Source organism: Lissotriton vulgaris, chromosome 12, assembly GCF_964263255.1.
Source record: "Lissotriton vulgaris chromosome 12, aLisVul1.2, whole genome shotgun sequence".
Classification (NCBI taxonomy): domain Eukaryota; kingdom Metazoa; phylum Chordata; class Amphibia; order Caudata; family Salamandridae; genus Lissotriton; species Lissotriton vulgaris.
In genome coordinates this window covers 73,174,993-73,188,177 of record NC_141700.1, presented here as the reverse complement: position 1 = coordinate 73,188,177, position 13,185 = coordinate 73,174,993, and the positions used below count along the sequence as shown (strand labels likewise).

The window sequence follows — 13,185 nt, the reverse complement described above, 5'->3', positions numbered from 1 at the left end:
CCGTCCAGTCAATTGATCTGGGTGTGCTCTCATTTGGCAACAGCAAAAAGCTGCCATCCTACTAGTCTCAAAAGCCACCAGGCCAAATGAAGCCTGTAGCTTAAAGTTGTTGTTAAATTGTTTCAATGTTAAGATACACTTCTGGACCAAAGCACTAACTTGCTGGATACTGCACAGCAAGCGGTTCACATTGAAAAATTTAGGGGCGGGGTGGAGGGAGGGGAGATGGCTGCCATTCCCGGCAGAAGCAGCCCGTGCAGGTAAGAGAGGTCGGGTGTGACGGTCGGGTGTGTCGTGTGTGACGGGCTCGACAGACGAGGAAAAATTAAATAAATATTTAATTTTCCGTTGTCGTCTGTCAAGTCCCCCCACTCTTACCTGCAAGGACCGCTCCTGGTTCCTTGCCACATCCTTCTGAACTTCCCGAACGTCAAAGGCCTCTGCTGACACCATCAGTGGAATCTGACTAAATACTAAGAGTCGATTACAATCCTAGTGTAGCACATTGCATGTGTCCAGACTGTGTGGCAACGGTACAAGACTCGATCTGAAAGCGGGAGGCGTTCTTGACTATGGTTGACGGTTTGGCGTGCACAAACTCCCTGCTGGTCTATAAACCCCCCCCACTTTGCAGTACCTCCCATCTCCAAATATTGTCATTTCCATCCTTAACTTCAAGATGCCAAGTACATGGCAGAGCTATCTTACAAAAAGAAGAGTGAACTATGAACAATTCTTCAACTCTTTTGGACAGGTGGAAGTTGGACAGATTCCCAAACCTCACCCCTGAGGTCTGTCTGATCATCCAACTGTGGAGAACCAACATTTGTAATTACATTCCCGGAGATTCATAGAATCAACCACATCTAAAACAGTGTGGCCTTGGTGGGAAAAAAACACCTGAAACAGGAGTATAAAACTCCCGCATCGAGCTAGCTCAGTCAAACATGGACTTCTGATCCCATGCAATTTCCACTTCCGCGGTCTCTCTTGCTTACCTAGCTCTAAATGCCAACTTGGAACATGTTTTTGCGACTCTTCACTCAAGAGCAGAAGGAATATGAATCACGTCTTAAGGAGAAAGTGTTTTTTTATCAGACATGATCCAAGTAAAATGTCCAATGCAGGTTAAGGAGGACTGATGTCATCATGAGATTATTCATGCGATAAAATTATACATGTAAATGAAAATCATTTACGCAGTTATCATGAAAATCTCTAATGACCCCAACCATATGAACATAGGTTGAACACTCCCATAAACAATCTGGTCTTAGAAAATGTGTAGAATTTTTTTTTTTTTGTATTTTTTTCCACGTGGAATTTTTTTGGAATGATTTTTTTTATGTTAATTTTTTGTGTTTTTTTTAGCATAAAATAATGACCATTCGCACCCCAAGTTTGCAACAACCAGCAGTGACAATACTGGTAATACACAAAATTGCTACATTTCTCTCTGTAACCCCCAACCCTCTATGGATTTTATCCATTCCCCTCCCGACGCACCCAGTTTTGAAAATATGACCAAAAGTCTTTCACAGTTTGACGGGAGCAGAAAATACTAAAGCAATTGTTATTTTTTATAAAAATAGTCTTTTTTTGAGTACAAAACCCCCCCATGAAGTTCAGTTACTGACTGCCCCTTCATGTCCATGAGATAAAGCAGGATTTTCTTCAAGTTCAATTTTTTCTCAATATCATAAAATAAAAACCTTCTTTTAAAAAGAGAGTTAGGGGACTTGCCGAGATGCATGGATCAATAATATTTGGAAACCAGCCAGTGAAAGGAAATACTGACCCAGCAATCGGCACCAACATGATTAGCGAAAGAAATAAGGGGTAGGGCCGAGACCCTTAACATACATACAACAGACAGCGACAGGGGGAGTAGGAAAGAAAGTGCGATTTTACATGCTGTCGACCATTGCGCCGGGTGATGGGCTGCCAGCCCCGGACAAGGTCTTCTGTCTCCGCTTGGCCAATTTGGATTCGGATGGCGGGGACAGTCGCATGGAACATGAGGTAGCTTTAATGACGATTGGTCGGTTCTCCTCTTCCTCCTCCTCATCCTCCTGGTGTTGGGTCAGCTGGCGATTCACTGCCATGGCTTCTGCAGCAAAGGAGGTGAGCTCTTTGGCACTGCTGTTCCTAAAGAAAGAGACAAAAGTGTAAACCTGTTTTAGAATGACAAGCAAAAATGGTCAAAATATGAGCGCACGCTTATAATGCAACAAATGTACAATATTAAGCCATCTATAAGAATGGTAAAATTTACTGTAAGTGTCCACAACCCTAATTTATTTTGAACTTTTACAAAACATAACCAGATTCATTCTTCTGATGCACAATGGGAAAGTAAATTAAAAAGCATGGTGGTTATTAGCCAAGCCTGCAACTATTGGAATGCAGAACAATAAGCCGCGCCAATCCTTTCTACGCCACCACAACAGTGTGTGGAGTCAGGGTCCTGTAAATGAATGAATGTTTAATATTGGGAAAATGTGGGCAAGTAACTTGGTACTATGCTAACTTGATAAAAGTAACTTTACACTGCATTCAGTTTTTGTGGAGTGCCATGAAGACTACTCAGGGTTGTTGGAAATGTCCTCTTGACATTTCAACAATTTTTGTCTAAAGAAGTGAGTAAACCATGAGATGTTGTTGGGAGGATAACAAGTCTTTTTGTTGGATTCATTATGCACTGAGATTTGTTAAAGATGTTCCTCAAAACATGACTGTCGCTAAGCGCATTAGAGGTAGTGCCAAAAAGATTACTTTTCCTTACTGCTTACAGGCCAGGTGATTATTTATTTGAGTAACATAGAAAAAACGAAGGTATGTTACTGCTGAGGCAGAGCACCTACCTTTGTAAGATGATGGGTGTTGGGAGTGTGTTATCTGGAGCACACTGCAACATAAAAAGAGACTTCAGTTAGATTCAAGGTACACCTCCATCAAGAATCTCTACTCGTGTCCTACTGCTTCATTCGGTGTGCCAGATATTGTGAGGATGGTAGTGATTTAGTTGCAACTATCATATTTTGTGTTCAGATAAACCTTACAATTCTTTTGCTAAGTAAATAAATGCTAAATAGAGGCAGGTGGTTGTCCTTGAAAACTTGCGACCCAATCCCCGACCCCTTCCCACCCACAGACACACCGGACATCAAAGCCACTCCAGTAAGCTATATCCACTACATCTAGCCTACACCACTGGTCCCACAGATAGACCCCGTCTAAACCAAAGAGGTCATTTTCGAACGGTGGGAGGTATAAAAACAAAACCACAAACTAAATTCTAAACAGATCACTCCATCCTCTTGCATCTAAGTGAAATACTTAATGCAAATTGCAGGAGGCTAATTAATGTTCTGCTACAAGAACACATTTTAGGTTGACAAGAGATAACCTGCCCCATTATCTGAACTGGGCACATGCAGCACTCTTAGTAACAAGAGTCTTCGTTTATACACTTGCAGCTCCCTCCCAACATCAAGACAAGGCAGGAAGTATAGATGACTCACCCCCTGCACCCAAGGGTGCTGCAGCACTTGGGCAGCACTGAGACGTTTCTTGGCATCTCTGAGAAGCAGCTTGGAAATGAGGTCTTTGGCGCCGAAGGAAATGTGGGCCCAGTCCTTGTCAGGAAATTCGTACTTTCCTTCTTGAATACTCTCAAACAGCATGTTCTGCAAATAGAATTTAAGACAGGACATCAGAGTTAGACACCCGAGAGATAGACGCACCCACCGCACATGCCAACCAGTCCCATGTGCCCCTACCTGGCAGGTATGGCATGCCTCTCCACGGTCCCAGCCACAGTCACTGCCACAGTGACCAACGAAGGGTGGGTAGCCACTCAGCATGATGTAGAGGATGACACCCAGACTCCACAGGTCACACCGCTTGTCATAGATGGACGCCTCCTCGCTGAACGCTTCCACCACCTCTGGAGCCATGTACTCCGCAGATCCACACTGTAGTAAAGAAACAAAAGTGGGACTGTGAGCTGGCAAGCATGTATGTCACAGAAGAACAAAAGGCCAAACACTAAAGTACAGATATAGCCGGTTACCATACAGCATGGCATTTGTGGAGGGCGTGACTCCGCCATAGAAATAAGTTACTTACCTGCAAGAATGGTTTTGCTGCTTGAAGCAATATAGTGGTTGATTTGAAAGCTTTTCTCTGGATAGATGTCAACAGAGGTTGGAGTCCGGCCTTCACAGCAAGATAGAATTCCATAATATAGACTAACTTGCCAACAAACGGCTTTCTAGAATAGCTGGCCCCCTTTAAAAGGACAGATCTTCACTACAACGTGGTTAAATAAAGTTTGACTTCACTGAAGTATGGTTTTCAACACAGGATGGCACACATACAACCATAAAAACAGCACAGCTTTGACTAACCCAGCAGGTCCTACACAACTCCCCAACTGGGCATAGCTATACAGCACTGTGCGAGTCTCTTAACCTAGTGCCTCTTCAACGCAGCAAGTAGATTGACAGTATATATATATAAAACTGAAGCGTTCATAACATTGCACAGTGATATTCCCATAAACAAGGCTTTCTCGCTGCAGCAACTTGGACCCAAGCCATTAGCGCGGGCGGACTGCCTTCTGGGCGAGTAATAGGGGCCTGTGGAATGTGTAGTCACTGGCATCAGTAACTTAGCTGGGTATCGAAATGTCTGGTACAACATACAGTGTATTAGGCTTAGAGGGGCGGTTACCCACCATCTGCTCCTAATGGCCCTGTGGCCCAATGGGAAGCGTGTTTCTGTCTGTGCAGAAACTTTGTTTTCATTTTTTTTTCCTTCCACCTTTTTGATATGTAGCCAAGTATTTCAGCACTATGTCCTCACACTTCTAGGAAAATACATTCCTTTCCGAGAAGGGAAACAGGCGGAAAAGCTAAAGGCCTCACAGCTATTCACAGTACTTTTAGAAGGATGGCTTGGAGCCAAGAACTGTAGCAAGCCCCTCCCAGGGTTGCAAAACACTTGGTTGGCTGCCAGAGAAAACCTGCCCAGGTAGATTTCTGCACCTCCCCTTAACAGGGGTTTGCCGTCTTTATCTGAGGCCAACCGAGGGCATTAACCCTACCACTTACTTTCTTTTTTTTTTTTTTACCGCTAAAAAGCTCCAGGGCCACATTACGTCTAGCAGTGTGGCAAGTTTCAAAAAGCAGCAAAAAACAGGGCGTCCTGGGGTAAACAGAGATGTGTTAAACCTCAGTTCCCAAAATGACAGCTAGTCAATTTAGCGTATATATATCAACAAATAGTAGGTACCGCCCACACGTCAGAATTTTTTATGGGGCCAGCCAGAGAAGGGAAAACAAAAGGTCTTTTTGCCCAGCCCTGCCATCACTAACAATCACCACTAAGCATTCTATAAGTGTTCCTTTGGTTACATCACCGTGGGTTTTGAGGTACATTTTGACATCATTCATTGGACGTCATTGGACAGCTCCTTCAAAGTTGTAGGCACACTTCAGAACCCAGCCACCAGATAGTGCAATAATGTCCTGCATGTAAATCCAGATTACATCTATGCTGCTAGAAGGACACATTTTGCCAACAAGCAAGGGTAGGTTTTGAATGGCCTTGAATTTATTGCATGATCCCTACTTACTTTTCTCATGCACCTTTCCAGCCCGTCTCCTGGCAACAACCCAGGTAGTTATTAACATATAATCCACACCCTACCGTGCTGTAATAAACAACTCCAAAACCAGGTCAGGTAATTCCCATGAGGAGGGCAGTGTTTGAGCCATGTAAACAGATACCCAATCTTCATATCTCCCTCCGAAGCACTGCCTTTGCTTATTTTTAATTTTCTTGCCAATTAAAATGGCCACCTTACATGCACCCCCCCCCCCCACCTACCCCCCCAGCCTGGGTAGTAGTTTCAAATCACAGCTGCTTAAAAAGTTTGTAGAGCGAGTGCCTCAGAAATCAGTGATACCTGCAGTTCTCTCATTAGAGTTGAAATACTGACTCCCCGGTAGGAAGCCCATTCAAGCTCAAGTTCAACTTTTATTTTTATTTTTTTTTAAATGGCGCTGCTACATCCCGAAGTGTAGCAGAGCGCTTTATAGCAAGGGTTAATGGAAAATACAAACGTTTTCAATATCAGCAAACGGAAGAGATATTGCGTTTGCAATTGGAAGGCAACTAAAAGCTAAATATTTGTGGGTTTTAATCGGTAAGCACTTAGGCAGTGATTTTAAACATTTATGGAGTAGTTGCATGCATCCCAAATGTTCAAACTTGGAAGTGGGAGATATTGCAAAATAAATAAATAAAAATAAGAGTCGAGGAACTGTATTTTCCACATGGACTACAATAGTAAGTTTGGGATGAACACCTAAAGAGTGAAAAGCAGCATTAGTTGTTCAGCAAGCAAGCCCTCCACACCAAGGACCTATAGACCAGGCAATATTTTCATTGCTGGGCTGCACTTTGGGCGGGCCAGCCAGCCAGCCCCAGTGACTGTCTTTATGACACGCTCACAATGGTCCTCATGCGAAAAACAGCGGATGCGGGGTAAAAAAGCAACACTAGAGCAAATAACCATTAAACATGTTTTCTGGACTCCCACCCAGTCATGCGCCTTTGTTCTCGCGACGGTTTCTCTAGCTGATCACGTGGCCCACATCATCAAAAGTAGAGAATATAACACCCATAGTGTTTCTCTGGGGTGGTTGGGCGGTATCGGTTACTGCTTTGCTATGTGTTCAAATAAAACAAAAAACAGCCGGCTGGGCACAGGTCCCAACTACCGGGCTTCGCCTGCATACTGCAAAGCGCACAGTCAGCATTTTCTGCTCCAGACCCATGTCCCCAATAGACACAGAGTAGGTCTTTGTTCTACTTTTATAAGCTGTGGCGCTCAGTCAACAGCTTGCTTGCCAAGGTAAGAGCGTGCAAGAGACGTACATGAGTTCAGAGGCGGGCCCACACTTAAGAATCCTTGTGGCAGACTGTTCTAGCTTAATTAACGTTTGATCTGAACCTGGCGCAAATACGGTTTGAGGTGTTTACCATATCCAAAAGTAATCCAAAAGGTTATGTTTTTGCTAGACAAGTTTTTCAGTTGTTGGCCCTCAGAGTATCGGACACAGGGCAGCCTATCAATAAAAATGTAAAGTGCTTCCCGGGACCAATTCCTGATATGTGTCTAATGGCATCTATAGTTTTTGGTTGGTGTGTAAAATAGTTACTCCTTTCATTGTCTGGTTTATAAATTGATAAACCTCTAGTTTTGTTGTCCCGTAAAAACCAGTAGATACCTGTCAAAAGTGAATTTCTCTAGGGTATGTTGGACTATAAGCTACCACAGAGCTTACCCTTCAGAAACTTTCTGAAAGAAATTCTGTGAAATTTTTCAAACCAATTCAGACATTTCAAAATAGTTACAGGAAGAGACACAGAATCAGTATTACTTATTAGATTAACAAGAAGTTTACCGGGCGGTGGGGTCCGACCGTCTTCATGGGGATTGCAGGGCATGATAACGTCACCTTTTCTTCACCATTTACATCACCCATTCTAAAACAATGGGTTAGATTTACTGAAACCCCAGATATTCGTGCCCACTGCATACAAACAGTCTCTTGAATGGTAGTGTATGCCACACCACCAATCTCGGACACGAGGAGTCCTGACCTGCGCATGTCAAACTCCAGTAAATCCCATCCCCCAGACTGCTGATCACCACTTTCCTTCAACACAGCCCTGCTGACTAGACACCACTCGCTTCCCCCACCGCCACGTCAGCTGCATCATTTTCATAGTTGAGAGTAGGTATTTTCAGACATGGAGCGCGTGTGACATCTGTACACCCACCATGGCCTCTTTCTAAATTTCTGAGCTCTTACTGATATACTTATTCCTGCTTCCCTGGGACCCTTGCCTACACTAACCCAACCGATACCCTCATTTTTAAAAAAGCACAAAAATGTGCAAGCATCTCCATTGCTGGTGGAAATGCCAGAAAGATTAATCTGGCACAGAATGTGATCAACATGACTTGAATCAAGAAAAATATCTAGTACCCCTTATTATCGTAAATTCCTTCACCTGGAGTTACTGCTTGTCGGATCCAACATACAAGCCCTAATAGAATAAATAAACAGAAGTTCTGATGTTGTTCACCCTAAAGGTTCCCAAAACTAGAAATGTACTACTAAACTGAGAGGAAAGTACTTATAACATCACCACAAAAAATATCAGCCGCCTGTCTGCAATGGAAATTTCAGACCCAACTGGAAGGCCACAACTGAACTGCCAAAAGAGCCACAAGACCATACCAGCAAGCTATACAGATCCCAATAACATAGTTCTGTTTCCGATCAGCACTTCCTGGACCAGGATGTACACGTCTAGTACCTGTGCTTCCCAAACATTGCTGTAAAGTGTAACCCAATACCTTTTCTGATGTCTTGTACACTTTCTGATTCTGAAGTAAAGACTGCTCTAGTTCCAGTTTAAATCTGAGCATCTTAAATCCTGTGTATTGTGGGTTATTTACATGCCGGATACCTAACAATTACAGTGCAGATTCCCCAGAACAGCTGTGACCTTCAAAGTGTGGTTTGGATAAGGCTGCATGAGTAAGTGGTTATTTCAATAGGTCTGTGTTGATCCTGTAAGGAATTGACACACTCAACAATCAACACTCCATGGCAGTTTGTTGTAGGAATAGTGTTTAAAACAGTTGACTGGCATTACTAAAATGTTACAAAAGCTGGCAACGATTCCAATTACCAGGATCTAAAATTCTATGGAAACAAGTCAATTGTAACCCATTCCTGCATGCACCAGATGTACCAGACAGCTAATTGTACAGCGGGAACTTCTAGGGCTAGGGTTTACTTTTTCATCTTTGTTTTCGGGAGCCTCAGTCAAACTGGTTTGGATTGGCTGATCTAAACCACAAGTTCTAACATGCATTAATTAGGTGGTTGAATTCAGGCTTCGGACTGGAAATAGATGTTAAGAGATGACAATTCTTCTGGGAGACTGCATTGTTTAATTAAAGGAGAAAACCATCAATGCACTTAAATGCTACGGTTGGGGTGCTCACAATCAAACTAAAGCCCCAATTATATTTTATACGCAAAATTGAGGGTATGGATCGGAAGCCGGTAGGTGGAATTTCCTGGGTGTCGAAAATGTCCTCTACAAGTCAATTATTGAATGTAATAACATTGTTCTGAAACTTCTTAAATCCAGTTTAGAGATATTAAACCAGGGAACAAGGGTTCCGACCCTAACCCGCTTTTAGGCATGATTAACGCTGGTATTAAATAAGATTGCAAATAATGTTAACTTTGTGTTGCATCTAGTAAGTCACAGATGGCTGCACTGCCCTGCGAATTTACAGAGGTAACAGAAGCCCACTGTTACTTACCCCCTTGCTATTTTTCCCCAGTGTGGTGTCTGGGTTAACTAGTGGGCAGATACTTCTACTTAAATTGTAATTCGTTTTGTTCTATTTAGGTGAATCCAGATGGGGAGATGTGGCGTCTTAGTTACCAGTAGCTAGGTAACAAGATGCTACCTGTTCTAGAGTGATGAATATGGGAGCAAGGGAGGCATTTAGAAGGAGGACTGGTGCTCGGAGGACGCTGTATTTATTGGTTGCTCTCATTAAAGATATGATCAATTACCTTCATTCGTGAGGTCTCGCTTTCTACACACGGGAACGCTCCACATGCCCACCTTTTAAAACTAGGAAGAGAAATATTTATTTTTGAAAAATGAGTTGGGCCTTAATTTTTCCCACTCAGTCAAGCAAAGAAAACTTGAGGCGAAAGACAGCCAAAATAAAGCCATATTGGCTTAGAATCGGGAGTCTCCCGGCTGTATCGAGGTTTTTTGGCACGTGCCTTTATTCGTTGTATTTTTCTTTCTCTAATTGCAGAGCTTATACTAGTGCACCAGGCCTTCCATTTCTACCTCCAATAAGGAGCCGCTCATTTAAAGATGTTTATGTGCGGTCTAGTTGTTCTGCGTTCCCACGGACTTGCAGCGCGCGTCACGCTCCGCCTCATCGGATGACTTTTGTGTGTGACGCACTTTTGAAAACAGAGGCACGCCTCCCCCGCGCGCCCCGCCTTGGCTTCCCATTGGGCCGCCGGCTGTTGCTACCCGGAGTCCGCGTCTGCCTCGGTGTTTTTCCCCTGTGGTTCTTATCGTTGGGGCCTGGCAGAGGCCCAACTGTCAGCGCCGTGCAGGAGGGAGGGGAGGGGAGCAACCTGCACAGGGGCCGTCACTGGAACCAGGCCTAGCAGAGGTGTAATTCAACGCCCCCTATTCACTGCGAGACCAAAATAACTTGAAAAGAAAGCGACACACTTAAGTTTACTAAACATTTGTTGCCCCTGCGCTTTCGAGGTTGCGCCATCTGTGTTGGTTGTGTAACCGACAGACCGAGCTGTTCAGACCTCCCTGCTGGGCGGGGGGGCTTAAAGGCCCCTCTGTGTGGTGGTCAACGCAAACGCTTGTTGCCCTCGAAGTAGGGTAAACGAAGCTTGCCATTGTGCAGCAGGCCACAGACCAAACTGTAACTTTGTCAAGTGCTCAAAAAGTGTTTCAGGCCACGCCACCCCACAAAATAAAGAAGTCTTCCCGATTAGGACTTCCGCTTGTTAGCTACCAGGTGGGGCTTGTATTATTACCTTCTGGGGCTTGTATTTTTCTTGCTAATTTATAGACAGGCGCCAAGGCTCCCCATCCATCGCGCTTAAAGTGCTATTGGGTAAAAAAAAAAATCAAAATGGGCTCGAGCTCACTTGTCATCAGAGTTCCATCTATCACCGCATATGAAAATGTTCTTTCGAAGTGGCTTTCATTCGGAGCCGTTCAAAATACTACCGAGCATTATGCCGACTATATTATACAAAACCCAAAACGTGCAGAATCTGGCATGGGGAGAAACGGATATGGGGGCTTTTTCTATCAACGTCAGGATTACATTTGCCTGTATAAATTGTAAGATGGAAGCTGGGGCGAAGGCGTTATCAGGTAAGGGCACTTAAGTGCCAACTCCCAAAAGTAACAAAAACAAATGTGTCCGTATATTTCTGCAATTTGAATTGAGTTCAAATTAGTTTCATGTTTCATGTGTTGAGGTGTGATGGTTAACTACAGGGTATCTTAGTTTTTTATTAAAGCAAAATAAATGTTATTTGGCCTGGTAGTAAGTGTTTGTTGCTATATCTGAAAATGTTGCATGTTTATGTAATTTTGATCACAATCTAGGATTGCACAGCATGTACTCATGCTTTATCAGAACTGTGCACCCCATTAGAAATGTGGCCTAAGACTGACTATATGTGCAAGCTTGTTATCGCATCTTTCGCTTCAAGTGGTGTGTAATTGTTACACAATGATTAGACCTGATTCTCTGCTCGGAAATTCAGCCTCACTCCTGGCCCGATTAGCATTGTAATGTCTTTTACCTAGGCTTTTTTCTTTTCTTTTGGTCTCGGCTAGACAGAGCATGCACTGTCTCTGAGAGGTGTGTTTTATCTGTAGACTTACAGGCTTGTCCATCTACCATTGGTAAACTTCAGTGTTGCTTGCATTTTCTTTGCCATTTGGCATGAGGTGATATACCCTCTTCTTCTTTAGTCGGCTCATAGCGCATAGACTACATCTCCCTCCTTACAAGGCTCTTAGTTGGTTTTTTTAAGCACTTCATAGGAGCCCTCGTGTTTTTTCAGACCGTAACCCTTGTACGCATGTGTACTTTATCGAATTCATTACTTGAACAGGTGTTAAAACACAAGCACTTGCATTATTTTTTATTGCAAAATCTGATGATTGAAGCGTTCGCATCCGTTTTGCCATAGTGCGAACACAAGCCAATGGTATTGGAGCGCTTGAAGGGCTTACCAGTTATATTACACAATGCAACATTAATTTTGGTCGCTGATCATATTAAGGTTTTCTTTTCCTGTTGCTGCTGTCCATCTCCTCGTGCGAAATCTGTCTCCCCACTACCTCCCTTGTCGCTGCTACTTTTTTTGTGTGTATGCAAGATCCAGTGGTATTGGAGAGCTTGGTCCGTCCTCCATCTTGTGCTTACACCAGCTGATGGTATTGTTATTGGAGTGCTTTAAGTGACCATCAGTTACTTTACACAATGACTCATTCATTGTTGTAGGGAGGGGGATTGTTCGTCCGACCCCAAGATTTGACCCTGGTTCCCCTGTTGGCAGCTTTGGCCGCTATGCCACGTCCTCGCTTCACTCCAAAGCTCCACAACTGTTTATATCACTTCCACATTTGTTCAGCAATACCATGTCAACACTGAACTAGCATTGACCAAGCCAATAGATCTCAGCAATGCCCAAGCTACTGGCCATGTCAATGCGAGTCTTTTAGCCATGTTGACTAGCAGCATATCTGCTGTTCAGCATGGCTGAATGTCACTGAAAAAAGCAATATGATGATGCCCATCCAGGCCACGTCATGGTTTTTTTGTGTGTGAGGACCGGACAATAAACTCAACCTGGGAGAAGAGGCTCAGCATCAACTTAACATCCTCTGTTTCTGGACTTTAAGCTATATCCGACAACATGGCTCAAAACAGACACATTGACAATGCCAATAGCTTGGGCATTTCCGGGACCTACTGGGTTTGCCAATGCTCGTTTTTATTTACTCACTGCTTGACCCAAAAAGCCTAATTTCACAGTTGTGAGCTATAGCTTGCTTTACCAATTTCAGCTCCAATAAAGTGGTCTAGTTTTACCACCTCGGAGATTTCCTGCGAATTTTTAGATCTCGTCTGGTGCACCATGAATTTATAGTGGGGCTTAGATTAGAGCCCACCCTCTACTTCTATTGGTTGGCTGCACCACTTATTTGCTTGCTTATTTGACAGTGTTTCCTTTCCCCATATTGTTTCTCCCACCGCTGCAAGAGGCATATCTCCTCTTTACCATCCTTCCTTTTGCCAGGTTGACTTGTATCCATCCACTGCTCACTTTTTAGACTACTCTTGATTTTCGTTAATCATTCCACAAGTCCACTCTAATTCGCTCTCTTGTGTGCTTCTCCACCCGTGCCAAATACCCAACCCCACGCTCTGTGCTGCTCTCTACCACAATGCAGTTGTGTGCTTTGCCTCGTATATTAGGTGATGCTAACCATCCAACACCC

The 13,185-nt window shown here is 43.7% G+C and overlaps 1 protein-coding gene across 1 annotated transcript in view; it reads right to left on the bottom strand.

The window, feature by feature from the left end:
• Window positions 1-1,072: 1,072 nt before the first annotated feature.
• MKNK2 (MAPK interacting serine/threonine kinase 2) overlaps window positions 1,073-13,185 on the bottom strand; it is a 29,999-nt gene continuing 17,886 nt past the window's right edge. The window contains exons 11-14 of the mRNA XM_086947178.1: window positions 3,783-3,977; window positions 3,525-3,689; window positions 2,865-2,908; window positions 1,073-2,148 (exon numbers count right to left, since the gene is read on the bottom strand). Coding sequence (XP_086803304.1) covers window positions 1,908-2,148; window positions 2,865-2,908; window positions 3,525-3,689; window positions 3,783-3,977 — 645 coding nt within the window. The 3' untranslated portion in view covers window positions 1,073-1,907. The remainder of the gene's footprint in view (window positions 2,149-2,864; window positions 2,909-3,524; window positions 3,690-3,782; window positions 3,978-13,185) is intronic.